Here is a 19,894-nt window from a genome sequence, read left to right on the forward strand (position 1 = left end):
GCAAATAAGTCTAGGTGCACAGCCGATTAGCTAACATGCTGTAAATTGAGAAATCATGTGACTAAACAAAAATAAGAAGAAACTACTATGAAACAAAGATGCATGATAAGAAGAATGATAGTTAAAAAGCTTAAATTACATTTTGGCCAAAAGTACAAACTCTGCTTCATCATTCATTGAATCAGATGGCTCATTTATCACAAAACTCACTGATATTGCCAACTACTCTAAAGATGTTTTTCATTGGCAAGGTTAAAATCCTTAGGCATGACATGCCAATAACAAACCCTTAACTTTTTCCACATTTTGTTTTGTTACAGCCTTATTCTAAAACTAATTCAATGTTTTTTTCCCCATCAATCTACACACAATATCCCATAATGACAAACCAAAAACGTTTTTTTACGTTTTTTTTGCAAATGTATTTATAATGATATTTTTCACATTTACATAAGTATTTAGACCGTTTACTCAGTACTTTGTTGAAGCACCTTTGGCTGTGATTCAAGCCTTGAGTCTTCTTGTGTATGACATTTGGGCAAGTTCTACCATTCTTCTCTGCAGATCCTCTCAAGTTCTATCAGGGTGGATGGGGAGTGTTGCTGCACAGCTATTTTCAGATCTCTCCAGAGATGTCAGTTTGGGTTCAAGTCCGGGCTCTGGCTGGGCCACTCAAGGACATTCAGAGACTTGTCCCGAAGCCACTCTTGCATTGTCTTGACTTTGTGCTTAGGGTTGTTGTCCTGTTGGAAGGTGAACCTTCACCCCAGTCTGATATCCTGAGTGCTCTCAAGCAGGTTTTCATCAAGGATCTCTCTGTACTTTGCTCCGTTTATCTTTCCCTCAGCCTGACTAGTCTCCCAGTCCCTGCCACTGAAAAACATCCCCACAGCATGATGCTGCCACCACAATTCTTCACTGTAGGGATGGTGCCAGGTTTCCTCCAGACTTGACGCTTGGCATTCAGGCCAAAGAGTTCAATCTTGGTTTCATCAGACCAGAGAATCTTGTTTCTCAAGGTCTGAGAGTCCTTTAGGTGCATTTTGGCAAACTCCAAGAGGGCTGTCATGTGCCTGTTACTGAGGAGTGGCTTCCGTCTGGCCACTCTACCATAAAGGCCTGATTGGTGGAGTGCTGCAGAGATGGTTGTCCTTCTGGAAGTTTCTGACCTCTCCACAGAAGAACTCCAGAGCTTTATCAGAGTGACCATCGACTTCTTGGTCACCTCCCTGACCAAGGCCCTTCTCCCCAATTTCTCAGTTTGTCCCGGCAGCCAGCTCTAGGAAGAGTCTTAGTGGTTCCAAACTTCTTCCATTTAAGAATGATGATGGCCACTGTGTTCTCGGGGACCTTCAATGCTGCAGACATTTGTTGGTACCCGTCCCCAGATCTGTGCCTTAACAAAATCCTGTCTCGAAGATCAATGGGCAATTCTTTCGACCTCATGGCTTGGTGTTTGCTCTGACATGCACGGTCAACTTTGGAACCTTACATAGACAGGTGTGTGCCTTTCCAGATCATGTCCAATCAATAGAATTTAACACAGGTGGATTCCAATCAAGTTGTTGAAACATCTCAAGCATTATCGATGGAAACAGGATGCACCTAAGCTCAATTTCGAGTCTCAGCAATGGGTCTGAATGCTTATGTAAATAAGGTATTTGTTTATTTTTTAAAATAAATTTGCAAAATGTTTTAACCTGTTTTCGTTTTCGTTTTGTTATTATGTGTAGATTGAGATTTAAAAACAAAGCTGTAACGTAACAAAATGTGGAAAAATGGAAGGGGTCTGAATACTTTTCGAATGCGTTGTACACATCCATTCATAACTGACCGAGTTATGAAAGACGGGCATTGTCATTTTTAATTCTGTAAACTAAGTGTCGAAGAGGTGAGTTTTTGTTGTTGTCTATCAACAATAACAGGCCACCTGGGTCTGACAACTTGGTTGGAAAATGACTGAGGATGATAGCGGACGATATCGCCACTCTTATGTAGCAAAATTTCAAATTGTGATTTTATTTTACATTGAATTAAAGTAGAGACTCAGAGCTAGAAAATTATATATCATACACTGCATTTGAGGAACAATGGGGAAAGTAATTCTGCTTTGAAAGTTGATCAACCCTATTAAAAAAAAAGGCCCTTGAATGTTTTGGTACACCTACTGGCGAGTTGTGCATGTTGTTACACGTGGTCTGCTACTGCAAGGACGGTCAGCTGTCCGTCCTGTCTCCTTGTAGCTCTGTCTTAGGCGTCTCACAGTACGGACATTGCAATTTATTGCCCTGGCCACATCTGCAGTCCTCATGCCTCCTTGTAGCATGCCTAAGTCACGTTCACGTAGATGAGCAGGGACCCTGGGCATCTTTCTTTTGGTGTTTTTCAGAGTCAGTAGAAAGGACTCTTTAGTGTCCTAAGTTTTCATAACTGTGACTTTAATTGCCTACCGTCTGTAAGCTGTTAGTGTCTTAACGATCGTTCCACAGGTGCATGTTCATGGTTCATTGAACAATCATGGGAAACCGTGTTTAAACCCTTTACAATGAAGATCTGTGAAGTTTTGTGATTTTTACGAATTATCTTTGAAAGACAGGGTCCTGAAGATGTCCTGAGTTTAGTTAGGTAAGTTAGCTTCTGAAACAGATTGTTGTTTTGCTATGTTTTTGTGGAAGAACATTGTTTTCACCCATGAGCTTTTTATGACCAGCACTGTAGGTGCGCAAGACAACTTTTACCAGCATCATAGCGTACGTATTGATGAATAGTTGTGATAATTGAAATACGAGTGGTAGTGTAATCAATGTGTAATAACTACGTAAAAATTGTATGAACGCATTAAATTATTATGTGACGTGCAGTCATATTCAGGTCCTGATTGGTCAACAAGCTTATTTGACACGCAAAGACCCAAACAGCGTTCCATAGTATGAGAAATCCTGGTTGAAAATGAAACGACTGAACAAATGAACAACGAAACAGCACAGCAAGTAAGTGAAAGAAATAGGTTTGATTATGTTTTACTGGTAATGGGGACATACGTAAATGCCAACAAAATAACTTTTTGGTGTGTGTGTAACCTTTATTTAACAAGGCAAGTCAGTTAAGAACAAATTATTATTTACAAATGACGGCCTACCTTGGCCAAACCCGGACGACGCTGGGCCAATTGTGCACCGCCCCTATGGGACTCCCAATAACAGCCGGATGTGATACAGCCTGGATTCGAACCGGTGACCGTAGTGACGCCTCTTGCACTGAGATGTAGTGTCTTAGACCGCTGTGTATGTGTGTGTGTTTCTATTTAACTGTACTAGATTGCTTAAATGGCTGCTAAAATTAAAAAATATATTTTATTGGTATTGTGTTTATTTGGTAAGGAAAATATTGGATATCGGTATCAACCAATAATGTCATAGCGGTGCATCACTAGCTTGGACCAGGTTAGTTTGTTGTTGATGTGGATGCCAAGGAACTTGAAGCTCTCAACCTGCTCCACTGGTAGGCTCGTGTCACTGGCCAGCTCTCGGCTGTGCTTCCCTTTGTAGTCTGTATTAGGGCGAGGGAGAGCTTTGCATGCGTCTCTGTGTGTGGAGTAAAGTTGATCTAGAGTTTTTTTCCCCTATTGTTGCACTTTTAACATTCTGTTAGAAATGAGGTAAAAACTGATTTTAAATATCCCAGCATTAAAATTCCCCGGCTTCTAGGAGCGCCGCCTCTGGATGAGCATTTTCCTGTTTGCTTATGGTGGAATACAGCTCATTGAGTGCGGTTTTAGTGCCAGCTTCGGTCTGTGGTGGTATGTAGACAGCTACGAAAAATACTCTATCTACCTAGAGAGTTTATCTGTATCTCATGATAAGCTGTAGACCACACTACCTCAGACGAGCAAAACCTCAAGACTTTCTTAGATATCGTACACAAGCTGTTGTTTACAAATATGCACAGGCCCCTGCCCCGTGTCTTACCAGAGGCTGCTGTTCTATCCTGCCAATAGTGTATAACCAGCCAGTTGTTTGTTATTGATGTCGGCTTTCAGCCACGACTCTGTGAAACATAAGATATTACGGTTTTTAATGTCCCGCTGGTAGGATATACGTGCTTTCAGTTCGTCCCATTTATTTTCCAGCGATTGAACGTTAGCTAACAGTACAAGGCACCACAATCTCTTTCCACGAAATCTCAGTTTTTCTCCAGCGAATGTCGGGGATGAGGGCCTGTTTGGGTGTTTGGAGTATATCCTTCCCGTCCGACTCATTCAAGAAAAATTATTAGTCCAATTCGAGGTGAGTAAATTGCTGTTCTGATGTTCAGAAGCTCTTTTCGGTCATAAGAGACGGTAGCAGCAACATCATGTACAAAATAAGTTACAGGTGGTGGGTTTGGCCTTCGAAAGAACAATGCATATGCAGAAAATACCTTAACCTCTCTGGGATATGTGAAAGCAAACAATGCTATTATCTGAGGATAGCACCTCCATAAACAAAGAGAGGAACCATTAATCAAACCCTGCAGGCGTGACACAAAACGCAGAAAAAAAATATAATTCATGCCTTACCTTTGACGAGCTTCTTTTGTTGGCACTCCAATATGTCCCATAAACATCACAAATGGTCCTTTTGTTCGATTAATTCTGTCGATATATATCCAAAATGTCCATTTATTTGGCGCGTTTGATCCAGAAAAACACAGGTTCCAACTTGTGCAACGTGACTACAAAATATCTCAAAAGTTACCTGTAAACTTTGCCAAAACATTTCAAACTACTTTTGTAATACAACTTTAGGTATTTTTTTAAACGTAAATAATCGATAAAATTGAAGACGGGATGATCTGTGTTCAATACAGGAAGAAAACAAACTGTAGCATGCTTTCTGGTCACGCACCTCTAACAGTACACTTCAAGTGACCCTCGTTCAAGATGGCCGTACTTCTTCATTACATAAAGGAATAACCTCAACCAATTTATAAAGACTGTTGACATCCAGTGGAAGTGATAGGAACTGCAAATCTGGAAATCTGGATTCCCAATGAAAACTCATTGAAAAGAGAGTGACCTCCCAAATATATATCTGAATGGTTTGTCCTCGGGGTTTCGCCTGCTAAATAAGTTCTGTTATACTCACAGACATGATTCAAACAGTTTTAGAAACTTCAGAATGTTTTCTATCCAAATATACTAATACTATGCATATCTTATCTTCTGGGGATGAGTAGCGGGCAGTTGAATTTGGGCATGCATTTCGTCTGGACGTGAAAATACTGCCCCCTGTCACCAAGAAGTTAACTATCTTGTGTCTAGCTCTTTTAATAAACATAGGATAGGCCTAAATTCCATTCTCTCTCCATTCGATAGGCTATTTATATGATTTTGGGCAAGGCTACTCTACACTTCAGCGTTTTATGCATCCATGGCTTCCTCCAGATCAAACAATGAATGAATCTAACGGAGTTCCATGTCCTAAAGTTGCCACTTTAAAAATAAAAAAATAATTAGTCAGTCTATAGACAGGTTAGCTGAGAACATCACGGAAACGATTTGCAAGCATCAATGGGACAGAAGGCCGTGTGTAGCTAGCAGATAGCTAGCAACAATGACAAACTGCCATGTGGGGAATTTAAAGTGGCTCGTTTCATCTTGTTCTTAATAGCATGAATTGTTTTGAGTTGTTTTCACTGATGTCATGTCTATGCTAATATGGCTCAAATTAGATATCCAACAACTGTAATGAAGTATTTGAGAATCAGGTGCTCATTGTGCAACTTAATTTGATTTAAATAAAGGTTGGAGACCATATATTTTACATGTTGTCAATCTAAGCCAGCCCTGTCTGTTTTGCCCCGTAGTTGCGCACACATTGGATTTGTTGCTAAACAACCAACCCGTCTACAGGCCTAGGCATAGTATAAGGAATGCGCTGAGAGTCAGGAAGCAAGTTCAGGGCGTGAGTGTTTTTAATAAATTAACAAACCATGAAACACAAACAACGCACCGCCATGAAACAGAGTCAATAACACCTGAGGAAAGAACCAAGGGTAGTGACAGATATAGGGAAGATAATCAAAGAGATGGAGTCTAGGTGAGTGTCACGAGGCGCTGGTGCGCTAGACGATGGTGACAGGTATGCGGGATAATCAGCAGCCTAATGAACTAGAGGCTGGAGAGGGAGTATATGTGACACATTGGCTATTCTCAATCACAGATTTCTGAGAGATCAAGAGATTGAACAAACAATACTAAGAGAGGAGGCAAATAGTCATTACTATCCAGTTCTGAAGACAGTAGACTTTGCTTCTATCCAGCCCATGATTTATAACTTAACTCACTAAAGTAAAACAGCGTGTTTCTCATCAGTTGACTGTCACTTTTCTCCATAATGTGCGTGCCACACAGATGCAGTGTCACGTGTGCTCCCTCCCCGGCCTCTAGGTCACCAGGCTGCTCATTATGGTGCACCATCGTTACGCGCACCTGCGCATCATCAGACTCACCTGGACTCCATCACTTCCTTGATTACCTGCCCTCTATATGCCACTACCTTTGGTTCCTTCCCCAGGCATTATTGTTACTGTTTCGTGTCTGTGCGTTATTCGTGTTTTGTTTATTGATTAAATCACTCACTCCCTGAACTTGCTTCCCGACTCTCAGCGCACATCGTTACATGCAGACAGACGCACACAAACTTGTTTCATGCTGAAGCTCCACCAGAAAGGCACTTATAGTAGTCTCTGTCCAGGGTTCCAAAAACATTATCTCTCATGATTCGTACAGTTGTAGCATGTGTTTTTGCGCTATAGCCCAATGTTTTTTTTTTTAGCTGCATTTTATTTATAAAATATATATATGTATATGTGTGTGTATGATTATGTTGGCCAATAGAGGGCATTACCATCATATATCACAATGTTTTGTGAGTATGTAATCACAAAACAAAAAAAGTTGCCCAACCAGCGCTTTGGAGCAGGCAGAATGTTTTCGTGTTATTTAGTCAGTGAGACGTGTGCTCTCACTGTTCTGCTCCTTCAATGAGACACTGAATCTCAAGAGAATGACAAATGATCTGAAAACTGAAACTAGGTCTCTCACCCCATCTTTTCTTCCCCTCTGTCTTTCTGCCCCTCGCTTTCTCTTTCTGCACCCCCCCCCCCCCCCCCCTCTGCTTTCTCTCACATCTAGGATACACTGCTGGGACACCCTACAAGGTGCCCCCTGGCCAGTCCAATGGGGCGCCCCCTCCGTACTCCCCATCCCCTAACCCCTACCAGACGGCCATGTACCCAATCAGAAGTGCCTATCCCCAACAGAACCTCTACGCTCAGGTAAGGATCTGACATGGGCTCTATTCATTGGGGTTGGTTGTCTGTTAATATCGCCTATCTGCCTCTATAAGACGTGATTGATTTACTCCCTGTACTTGTTTTTGGATTGTTAGTAGACTGCTAGCTTGCTGAGTAAAATGATCTGTGCTATAAAAGTAAGATAGGCCAATTCTCCCTTTGTTCCTTTTCTCTCACTTCTTTCTCTTCCTCCCTATCCTCTCTCTCTCTGGCCCACCCTCTCGCTCCTTTATTGTATTATCTTCCTCTCTCTCTCCCCTCGCTCCCTATCTCAGATCAATTCAAGATGCTTTATTGCCATGACATACATTCTTCAATATTGAATATTGCCACGGCAATATTCCAAAAACCACTTCTATCTTCTCTTCTCTTTCTCTCAGGGTGCGTACTACACACAGCCGATGTATGCGGCTCAGCCTCACGTTATCCACCACACAACAGTGGTGCAGCCCAACAGCATCCCCTCCACCCTCTACCCTGCCCCCGTCCAACAACCCCGCTCCAACGGCCATATGGCCATGGGCATGGTAGCCGGCACAACCATGGCCATGTCTGCTGGTAAGAAGTCAACACTCAACTACTAGGGTTGCAAAATTCCCAGATTTTCCAGAATATTTGTGGAATCAGGAGGTAATAACTAGGAAATACTACAACGAAGAATTCTGTAAAAACCTGGGAATTTTGGGAAAGGTACTTGAATTTTCAACTCTACAAACAACTCAAAAAAATTGTTCACACTATAATTTGCAGTCATGTTTCTGTTTGGGGTGAAGGCTCTGTGTTTATAACAACTTTATAACAGTACTCGGCAACCAGCGTGTTTCCTTAATGATAACTGTCTGTCCATTGTTACCATGGTGACCTCTGTATGTCTGATTGACCCTCTCTGCCCAGGTACTCTGCTGACCACGCCTCAGCATGCCACTCAGCACATCGGTGGGCATCCGGTCACCCTGCCAACGTACCGGCCCCAGGGGACGCCTGGGTATAGCTATGTGCCTCCTCACTGGTAGACCCCACTGGACCCCATTCATGTAAGTTTCTGTTCCTATAACCCAATGTTATCCCAGTCTATGGTTAGGAGAGTTAAGGGTCGATGCTTTGATGCGTAAGTGCATAGATTTTGTATACATTTTTTATTATGATAACTCTAATTTTGAGTAATTGTTACATTTGCTTTTGGAAAATGATTTGCAAGACAAATGTGATATTTTCTTTGAAAATTACATGTACTGTGTGTAGTGTATATATACAGTGGGGCAAAAAAGTATTTAGTCAGCCGCCAATTGTGCAAGTTCTCCCACTTAAAAAGATGAGAGAGGCCTGTAATTTTCATCACAGGTACACTTCAACTATGACATCACATTGTAGGATTTTTTATGAATTTATTTGCAAATTATGGTGGAAAATAAGTATTTGGTCACCTACAAACAAGCAAGATTCCTGGCTCTCACAGACCTGTAACTTCTTCTTTAAGAGGCTCCTCTGTCCTCCACTTGTTACCTGTATTAATGGCACCTGTTTGAACTTGTTATCAGTATAAAAGACACCTGTCCACAACCTCAAATAGTCACACTCCAAACTCCACTATGGCCAAGACCAAAGAGCTGTCAAAGGACACCAGAAACAAAATGGTAGACCTGCACCAGGCTGGGAAGACTGAATCTGCAATAGGTAAGCAGCTTGGTTTGAAGAAATCAACTGTGAGAGCAATTATTAGGAAATGGAAGACATACAAGACCACTGATAATCTCCCTCGATCTGGGGCTCCACGCAAGATCTCACCCCGTGGGGTCAAAATGATCACAAGAACGGTGAGCAAAAATCCCAGAACCACACGGGGGGACCTAGTGAATGACCTGCAGAGAGCTGGGACCAAAGTAACAAAGCCTACCATCAGTAATACAGTACGCCGCCAGTGACACAAATCCTGCAGTGCCAGACGTGTCCCCCTGCTTAAGCCAGTACATGTCCAGGCCCGTCTGAAGTTTGCTAGAGAGCATTTGGATGATCCAGAAGAAGATTGGGAGAATGTCATATGGTCAGATGAAACCAAAATATAACTTTTTGGTAAAAACTCAACTCGTCGTGTTTGGAGGACAAAGAATGCTGAGTTGCATCCAAAGAACACCATACCTACTGTGAAACATGGGGATGGAAACATCATGCTTTGGGGCTGTTTTTCTGCAAAGGGACCAGGACGACTGATCCGTGTAAAGGAAAGAATGAATGGGGCCATGTATCGTGAGATTTTGAGTGAAAACCTCCTTCCATCAGCAAGGGCATTGAAGATGAAACTTGGCTGGGTCTTTCAGCATGACAATGATCCCAAACACACCGCCCGGGCAACGAAGGAGTGGCTTCGTAAGAAGCATTTCAAGGTCCTGGAGTTGCCTAGCCAGTCTCCAGATCTCAACCCCATAGAAAATCTTTGGAGGGAGTTGAAAGTCCGTGCTGCCCAGCAACAGCCCCAAAACATCACTGCTCTAGAGGAGATCTGCATGGAGGAATGGGCCAAAATACCAGCAACAGTGTGTGAAAACCTTGTGAAGACTTACAGAAAACGTTTGACCTCTGTCATTGCCAACAAAGGGTATATAACAAAGTATTGAGATCAACTTTTGTTATTGACCAAATACTTATTTTCCACCATAATTTGCAAATAAATTCATTAAAAATCCTACAATGTGATTATCTGTTTTTTTAAATTAATTTGTCTGTCATAGTTGAAGTTTACCTATGATGAAAATTACAGGCCTCATCTTTTTAAGTGGGAGAACTTGCACAATTGGTGGCTGACTAAATACTTTTTTGCCCCACTGTACATACAGTGCCTTGCGAAAGTATTCGGCCCCCTTGAACTTTGCGACCTTTTGCCACATTTCAGGCTTCAAACATAAAGATATAAAACTGTATTTTTTTGTGAAGAATCAACAACAAGTGGGACACAATCATGAAGTGGAACGACATTTATTGGATATTTCAAACTTTTTAAACAAGTCAAAAACTGAAAAATTGGGCGTGCAAAATTATTCAGCCCCCTTAAGTTAATACTTTGTAGCGCCACCTTTTGCTGCGATTACAGCTGTAAGTCGCTTGGGGTATGTCTCTATCAGTTTTGCACATCGAGAGACTGAAACATTTTCCCTTTCCTCCTTGCAAAACAGCTCGAGCTCAGTGAGGTTGGATGGAGAGCATTTGTGAACAGCAGTTTTCAGTTCTTTCCACAGATTCTCGATTGGATTCAGGTCTGGACTTTGACTTGGCCATTCTAACACCTGGATATGTTTATTTTTGAACCATTCCATTGTAGATTTTGCTTTATGTTTTGGATCATTGTCTTGTTGGAAGACAAATCTCCGTCCCAGTCTCAGGTCTTTTGCAGACTCCATCAGGTTTTCTTCCAGAATGGTCCTGTATTTGGCTCCATCCATCTTCCCATCAATTTTAACCATCTTCCCTGTCCCTGCTGAAGAAAAGCAGGCCCAAACCATGATGCTGCCACCACCATGTTTGACAGTGGGGATGGTGTGTTCAGCTGTGTTGCTTTTACGCCAAACATAACGTTTTGCATTGTTGCCAAAAAGTTCCATTTTGGTTTCATCTGACCAGAGCACCTTCTTCCACATGTTTGGTGTGTCTCCCAGGTGGCTTGTGGCAAACTTTAAACAACACTTTTTATGGATAACTTTAAGAAATGGCTTTCTTCTTGCCACTCTTCCATAAAGGCCAGATTTGTGCAATATACGACTGATTGTTGTCCTATGGACAGAGTCTCCCACCTCAGCTGTAGATCTCTGCAGTTCATCCAGAGTGATCATGGGCCTCTTGGCTGCATCTCTGATCAGTCTTCTCCTTGTATGAGCTGAAAGTTTAGAGGGACGGCCAGGTCTTGGTAGATTTGCAGTGGTCTGATACAGCACTTTGAGATGTCAGCTGATGTACGAAGGGCTATATAAATAAATTTGATTTGATACTCCTTCCATTTCAATATTATCGCTTGCACAGTGCTCCTTGGGATGTTTAAAGCTTGGGAAATCTTTTTGTATCCAAATCCGGCTTTAAACTTCTTCACAACAGTGTCTCGGACCTGCCTGGTGTGTTCCTTGTTCTTCATGATGCTCTCTGCGCTTTTAACGGACCTCTGAGACTATCACAGTGCAGGTGCATTTATACGGAGACTTGATTACACACAGGTGGATTGTATTTATCATCATTAGTCATTTAGGTCAACATTGGATCATTCAGAGATCCTCACTGAACTTCTGGAGAGAGTTTGCTGCACTGAAAGTAAAGGGGCTGAATAATTTTGCACGCCCAATTTTTCAGTTTTTGATTTGTTAAAAAAGTTTGAAATATCCAATAAATGTTGTTCCACTTCATGATTGTGTCCCACTTGTTGTTGATTCTTCACAAAAAAATACAGTTTTATATCTTTATGTTTGAAGCCTGAAATGTGGCAAAAGGTTGCAAAGTTCAAGGGGGCCGAATACTTTCGCAAGGCACTGTATATCACATATATCACATTTACATAACTGTTCAGACCCTTTTCTCAGTACTTTGTTGAAGCCTCGAGTCTTCTTGGGTATGACTTTACAAGCTTGGCACACCTGTTCTTCTCTGCAGATCCTCTCAAGTTATGTCAGGTTGGATGGGTAGAACCCTGCATAGCCATTTTCAGGTCTCTCTAGACATGTTCGATCGGGTTCAAGTCCGGGCTCTGGCTGAGCCCCTCAAGGTCATCCAGAGACTTGTCCCGAAGCCACTCCTGCATTGTCTTGGCTGTGTGCTTAAGGTTGTTTTCCTGTTGGAAAGTGAACCTTCACCCCAGTCTGAGGTCCTGAGTGTTCTGGAGGAGGTTTTCATCAAGGATCTCTCTGTACTTTGCTTCGTTCATCTTTCTCTCAATCCTGACTAGTCTCCCGGTCCCTGCCGCTGAAAAACATCCCCACAGCATGATGCTGCCACCACAATGCTTCACCGTAGAGATGGTGCGAGGTTTCCTCCAGACGTGACACTTGCCATTCAGGCCAAAGTGTTCAATATCGGTTTCGTCAGACCAGAGAATATTGTTTCTCATGGACTGAGAGTGTTTAGGTGCCTTTAGGTAATGTCCAATCGGATTGTCATGTGCCTTTTACTGAGGAGTGGCTTCTGTCTGGCCACTCTACCATAAAGGCCTGATTTGGTGGAGTGCTGCAGAAATGGTTGTCCTTCTGGAAGATTCTCCTGTCTCCACAGAGGAACTCTGGAGGTCTGTCAGAGTGACTATTGGGTTGTTCGTCACCTTCCAGACCAAGGACCTTCTCCCCCGATTCCTCGGTTTGGCCGGACGACCATTTCTAGGTAGAGTCTTGGTGGATCCAAAACTTCTTCCATTTAAGAATGATGCCAGTCACTGTTCTTGGACCTTCAATGCTGCAGAAATGTTTCGGTACCCTTCCCCATATTTGTGCCTCGACACAATCCTGTCTCGACCCTCTACGGACTATTCCTTCAACCTCATGGCTTGGTTTTTGCTCTGACATGCACTGTCAACTGTGGGATCTTATATGGACAGGTGTGACTTTCCATATTATGTCCAATCAATTGAATTTACCACAGGTGGACTCCATTCAAGTTGTAGAAACATCTCAAGGATGATCAATGTAAACAGGATGCACCTGAGCTCAATTTCGAGTCTCATAACAAAACGTCCAAATACTGTAATTAAGGTATTTCTGTTCTTTATTTGTATTTTTTTTGCAAACATTTCTAAAAAACCTGTTTTCGCGTTCTCATTATGGGATATTGTGTGTAGATGGATGATTAACAAAAAATAATAATTACATTTTAGAATAAGACTGTAACGTTAAAAAAAAGTGTGGGAAAAGGGAATACTTTCCGAATGCACTGTATATACTTTTCCCACATTTAGTTTGTTACAGCCTTATTCTAAAATTGATTAAATAAAACCCCATAATAACAAACGAAAAACAGGTTAGAAATGTTTGCAAATAAATAAAAACGAAAGAACAGAAATACCTTATTTACAAAGTATTCAGACCCTTTGTTATGAGACTTTCTACAACTTGATTGGAGACCACCTGAGGTAAATTCCATTGATTGGACAGTTCCTCTGTGGAGATGGGAGAACCTTCCAGAAGGACAACCATCTCTGCAGCACTCCAACAATCAGGCCTTTATGGTAGAGTGGCCAGACGGAAGCCACTCTTCAGTAATAGGCACATGTCACACTGACTCTCAGACCATGAGGAACAAGATTCTCTGGTCTGATGAAACCAAGATTGAACTCTTTGGCCAGAATTCCAAGCATTACGTCTGGAGGAAACCTGGCACCATCCCTATGGTGAAGCATGGACCTCAGACTGGGACAGGACATGACTTAAACCCGGTCAAACAGCTCTGGAGAGACCTGAAAATAGCTCTGCAGCGACGCTCCCCATTCAACCTGACAGAGCTTGAGAGGAAAGAAAATGCAGAAAAGAATGGGAGAAACTTCCAAAATACAGGCGTGCCAAGCTTGTAGCGTCATACTGAAGAAGAATCAAGGCCGTAATCACTGCCAAAGGTGCTTCAACAAAGTACTATTTAAAGGGTCTGAATACTTATGAAAATGTTATTTCGGTGTTTTATTTGTAATAAATTAGCAAAAATTTCAACAATCTGGTTTTTGCTTTGTCATTATGGCGTATTTGTATGTAGATTGAGAAAAAAATAACTATTTGATCAATTTTAGAATAAGGGTGTAACGTAACAAAATGTGAAAAAAGTCAAGGGGTCTAAATACTTTCCGAATGCACTGTATATAATACATTGTTCGTGTGAAATTTTTCTTCTCCATCCCTCCACTTCTCTTCCTCTCTCCATCTCTCTCTGTACCTCTTTCCCCTCAGATCGGGAGTCAATATCACTCACAATAACTCAAGTCTTACATTGGTGCAGGAGGCCTGGCATACAAGCACCAAGTCTGTCTGCAAGAACAAAAAACTAAAGTGCAAGGATCACTTAATGCATTCTTTTGTGATTTGGAAAAGCTGCTTTTTCATGTTTTTATTATTTTTGACCAGCCTCAGTTTTTTGGGGATTAGTTTCTTTGATTTTGACTCTCTCTTATAATCCAGACACACACTGACCAACAGTATGGTACATTTATAATACATTTGTGCTTATTTTTTATGTTTGTGTGTGTGTGTGTGTGTGTGTGTGTGTGTGTGTGTGTGTGTGTGTGTGTGTGTGTGTGTGTGTGTGTGTGTGTGTGTGTGTGTGTGTGTGTGTGTATTTTTGTGTTCTGAACACTGGTTCTGACGCAAAGCCAGTCCCTTCGCCGTGAGAATGTACACGTCTTTGTATGCTGCCAAATTCTAATGTTGTAGGAAAAAATCATACTTTTTCAGGCGAGTACCGGTCGTTTATTTTCCAGTCATTCTTGGGGGGGGGGGGGGGGGGGGGGGGGGGGGAGCACCGTACAAGTGTTACGCCTCAATTTCCTTTCACCCTTTTTGATTTGCCTTCTCATTTGTGTTTACGTTCACACACAATCATCTTCCAGCACAAGATAATAAGGGTCGTCTTCCAGCTTGTAGCAACAGTGCATTAACTTGGCTTCTTTAATATTTTACCCACTATATCAGTCAAGTTGGGTGCACATTTTTGTTTTTTTGCCCTAGCACTACGCAGCTGATTCAAATAACCAACTCATCGTCAAGCTTTGATTATTTGAATCAGCTGTGTAGTACTAGGGCAAAAAATTAAATGTGCACCCAGAGGGGACCCCGGAACCGACTTTGGGAAACCCTGCACAAGGAGAAAGACTAATACCGTAAGTACCATAATAGTTACACACCATGTAGAGGATATTTTCAGTAAGTTCAGTGGACATAGTTAGCTTGTAAGTCTACTAGAGTAGAGTAAGAAATTGAAATATCTATACATGACTATATTATATATAGGTATACTGATGTGACAGCGAGCGCCTGTGCGCGTTTGTAGTTCTTTTGTACACATAAAAGCTTGCCGAACATGCAAACGCACTCGCATTTAGGTATTTCAGTTGGCATGCGTAAGGTGCGCACTGACACACTTGTTCACAGATATACATTACAGATGTATAGGACATCGCACACATTTTAAAAGTGTAGATGGTATAGGATGCGATGGATCGATGACTGGATAGGGTCTCCCTCGTACCTTGCAGGCTATGTTGTGAACTGAATCCAGTTCTGGTGTCGTATCAACGAAGGTGCATGGAGTTTGAGGGGTGAGGCAAATTGTCAGGACCAGGGATAGCTAAGTCAAAGGAGTCAAAAGGGATTTTAAAGTCAATAGCTGGCCGACACACATAAGAACAGCAGACTTGAAAGAGGGAGAAAGGAGTACAAGGGGGAAAAGGAAGAAAATAATCTCAATTGTTTAGTGGTCAAGTATCAATACCCATAGCCCTGTGCTGCATGCCTCCCATAAATCTTACAGGCTAGAGATAAGTGTTATTTGCAATAAAGATTCCATGTCATGTTTACATGTTTAATAGAGATTTAGCCCCTGATCAGAGTGTCATCAGTTCCTCAGGTGACCAGGAGAGGGCAGAAGTGAGGGGTGCAGGGCCCCCTATTCCTTACCAATATAGGGCTCTGGTCAAAAGTAGTGCACTATATAGGGAATAGGTTTTAGAAACCTGACTGACCTCAACACAGATGTGTCCCAAGAGAATTGTGTTCCAGAGAATTGTCATCTGGTCTCTATGTGTATGTTTCTGAGTAGTCCATGCAATTGAAACTAGTTCACCAGTCTGGTGAATGCTTTTAAACAATGGCAGGTGGAAAAACACTTTATTTTGGACCTAGGTCTCATACAATTAGTGAAAGGAAACATTTTGTTTGCATGTTGGTCAACCTGCTACCTTGCTAGGCCCTCCCTCCTCTGCCCTCCCTCCCTTCAGAGTAGCTAATAGAACAGGCCCAGGACATCATTGTTTCCAGGGCAAACACCATGGAAGGAAGTTAGGATCGTGAAGGGAATCATGCGTATGAGGGATTTTTTTTTTTGAAACAGGAAATTGGAAGGAAAAAATTGAATGATTTCATGTCCCTTTAGTCTGTGGGGCAAAAACCCTATGACTGGGGCACTGGGTTGGGAGAGGTCCGTGTGGGACATGTGTTGACTTCCAAATCGAACCCTAGCCCCCAGGTTTAGGCTCAATTCCAATTTTATTTAAAATTCCAATTAAATTCTTGAATTCACTATGAAATAGAGAATTTGTTGAATTCAATTTGAATAAAAAAAAATATTTGGAATTTTATGGAATTGTAATTGAATATTTGTTAGTTGATGGAACTAATGCACTTAGTATTTAAAAAATGGACTGCAGGATTTGTGTTGAATCATTTCAACTTGTAATTTTTGGGGATAATATTGAATTATGAATTGAAATATTGGAATTGACCTAACATTGGAATTGAGAGGAATTTAATTATCTCTGGATTCAATGACTGACCTGGCATTTGAATTGTATTTATTGGAATTTACAGGGAGAGGGAATTGAATTAGTGGAAGTAACCCCAACACTGCTAGCCTCAACTCCCTCCCTAGTCCCTACAACTGCAGACCTGAGAAGATTGGGATAGGCGAATGCAATATGGCTGACATTTCTACCTAGCCAATCAGAAGGCAAGATGAAGCTTTTACTGTAACGCGTACGGTATATTGACCCAGTCCGCCTAGATCCACAGGAGTGGCTAGCAATCCATTTGGAATTTATAAATGGAGTTGGCAAGGAAACAGGGTTCAGCTTGGGTTGAGTTCAGCTTGGGTTGTGAGGAGGAGTTCCATACTCTGTTATTATGGTTCAACACTAGCTTACTGTGTCATGACCACATATCAGTTATCATGTGAGTGTGTAAAAAATGTATTGCACAAACATCTAAAAGTAATAATCTATGCTAAATAACAGGTACTTAGCTCATCTTTTAAGAGACATCTTACGATTTCTTAAGAGTTAATTTAGTTCAGTGCATTTTGATAGTGTACTCTTTGGTCTCAATAAACAACTGTACATTTAAGATATCTGTTGTGAATAATTGCTACTGCTTCTTTCAATCTGTTACAATTAGTTAACCACTACGTACAATTCAAAATGCTATTTTATTTGATGCCACGTTACCTCGCCAGTAAAAAAATAACATAAAGGTATCCTGCGCCCAAAATATTACAATTTATAGAGTATCATTCACTAGTGAATGGGGTATAGATGTGTGTGTTGACTGTGTGAGGAAAGTTATCAGTATCAGCCCCTCACCTCCCGTGTAGTGTAGTGTGTCTGTGCGTGTGAAGCATGTATGCAGTCCTGTGTGAATTTCCTCCCAAAATTGCACTGGTCAGGCTGTAGAGCTAACGTTGCCCAACCTCCACTTTCCCCTGTCAGTAGCATATCACAAAGCCAAATAGGACAAGAACATTGAAAACAAGTCTCAAATGTACATTTATTGTGCTACATTTTTTTTTGGGGGGGGGGGGGGGGGGGGCATTAGAGCAAAGAAACACAAACAACCAGACAGCTTTTTTTTTGAGACCATTGACAAATATTGTTTTGTAGTGCTATTCACTAGAACATGTAATGTGATGCAAGAACTGAACAAGGCATATGACTAGTTGCACAGGCCCAAATTTATGTGAATGCTATGCTGAGTGCTAAATATCTGGAGGTTCAAAACCTCCAAAATAACCATGTGTACTACGAGTATAACCTCTGTGTTAAAAAAAAAAAAAAAAAAAAAAAAAAAGGATTAAAAGAATGATACACTTTTCATTTCTGGTATGTAATTTAAGAGCTTTTTACCATAAGTGTTATTTAAGGTTTTGTTGATTGATTGATGTTTATTATTCTTAAAATAGAAGATCATTATGGTTGAGCTGATGTGGGTTGTCTCTTAGGGCTTCAGGGGGCATTTCAGAACACAAGTCTGTAGGATGAGTGGAGCAGATGTGGGGAGGGGCACAATCTGGCAACCTGGTCAGAAACGACTGGCATACAGTCCCCACTCGCTGGCCTTTCTCCTCAAACGCCCAGGGCATTGAAACACGAGAAATGTTCCCAAAACCTAACTGACACCATAAACAGATGTTCCCTGAAAAATCTAGGGAACTGAATGTGCTAACTGGGCATACTGTAGACTGAAATCTAGCCTGGAGTCAAGTCCTTACACTACAATTCATGTTTATTGAAAAATGCTAAAGGGTATGGGTCCAGAGATTGTGGATTGAGACATGAGATTTGTAAACGGGGATCAAAACTCCTTTTGCTACAGTATGTTTCACCGCTGTTCACTTCATGTTATGTGTAACATCCCTGCAACGTAGCAAACTCAGTCTGCAATTTTAAGAGCTGGGAGCTGCCCTGGGTGTCTCATTGCCTGGAGGTCGAGAAGCAAGCAGCTCCACCAATGTTGAACATGAAAGAGTAACAATCCCTATGCCTTTTCTGTTTCCTTTGGTCACGATGAACTTCGGCCTTGTCAAACTTTTGATTTGAACACTAATTTCGAGAGAGGGAAGTATACTCGTCTTCACAAAAAAGTCTATTTTTAAGACCGACTTTATAAGAGTCAGCACCTTGAGATTAAAACTACTTCCCGACTAATGGCCCCCAGAGTCTTTGCTATGTTCTGTCACTACGTTGCAGCAATGCTGGCAGAACGTTTTATAACATGCGGTTGGGACGTTCTTGAAGCAAAGACCCACATCAGACTTGTGTATATGAAGTGTAAATCTGATTTTGTTCTAATGAGGATCGGATAGTGGTCCTGGTGACAAGGCAAGTTTGTAATTGTATAATACTTACTGTACGATGTAGAACATTCAATAACTATTAAAATATTTCCCAAAAAGCCCAGCTTTTACGTGTTTGTGTCCTGCGCCAATTCATCATAAAGGAACGTTGTGGCCTCTCTTGATTTGTAAATGATTGTTTTGACTAAACTGCAAAAAAAAAGCAAACGTTCAAGGGATAAGATGTACACTACACATCAGATTTCTAACAGCCGCTATGCTATTGAATGAGCCGGTGTGGGAGCCTTGAGGAAAAGCCGGGGCCAATTTCTGGTCCAAGTCTGTCCCTGTTCACAATTGCAATGCAATTGCATTCTCCCATGAATCTCTTATCAGACTCAGTGCACTGCTATCTGCTGATAGCCTTTAATCATAATAGTAGGCCTGTACAAAACAACTTGGAAATTGTTTTACTCAACCATGTTGAATCTGTATACTTTTGCCTTGACATGTCACTTATCTGTAGGAATAAATCTCTATATTAATCTGAGATAATTGAGGGGAAATTATAAAATAGGTGTTTTTCTGAGGGCCACAGCATAGATTTAAACGCAGTGGTCAGATATGATTCACCTCATCTCCAACGAATCCCCATGTTTATGCAGCGGACATGGCCACGATGAGTCTACATCTCAAATTCCCAACAATAAGCAATGCAATCCCCACGAAAAATCCCATGTACTTCCTCAGTGTGCCGCCATCCCCCATCTCTCCTCCACCGGAAACCCTGCTG

The 19,894-nt window shown here is 41.6% G+C and overlaps 1 protein-coding gene across 4 annotated transcripts in view; it reads left to right on the forward strand.

Moving 5' to 3' along the window:
- LOC110537663 (protein FAM168A) overlaps positions 1-14,582 on the forward strand; it is a 58,932-nt gene extending 44,350 nt beyond the window's left edge. For all 4 annotated transcript variants that reach the window (XM_036937632.1, XM_021623874.2, XM_021623875.2 and 1 more), the window contains 4 exons: positions 7,178-7,320; positions 7,719-7,896; positions 8,233-8,372; positions 14,235-14,582. In XM_036937632.1, the coding sequence (XP_036793527.1) occupies positions 7,178-7,320; positions 7,719-7,896; positions 8,233-8,351 (440 nt within the window). In that variant the 3' untranslated portion in view covers positions 8,352-8,372; positions 14,235-14,582. The remainder of the gene's footprint in view (positions 1-7,177; positions 7,321-7,718; positions 7,897-8,232; positions 8,373-14,234) is intronic.
- The last annotated feature ends 5,312 nt before the right edge of the window (positions 14,583-19,894 follow it).

Source organism: Oncorhynchus mykiss, chromosome 12 (genome assembly GCF_013265735.2).
Source record: "Oncorhynchus mykiss isolate Arlee chromosome 12, USDA_OmykA_1.1, whole genome shotgun sequence".
Classification (NCBI taxonomy): Eukaryota; Metazoa; Chordata; class Actinopteri; order Salmoniformes; family Salmonidae; genus Oncorhynchus; species Oncorhynchus mykiss.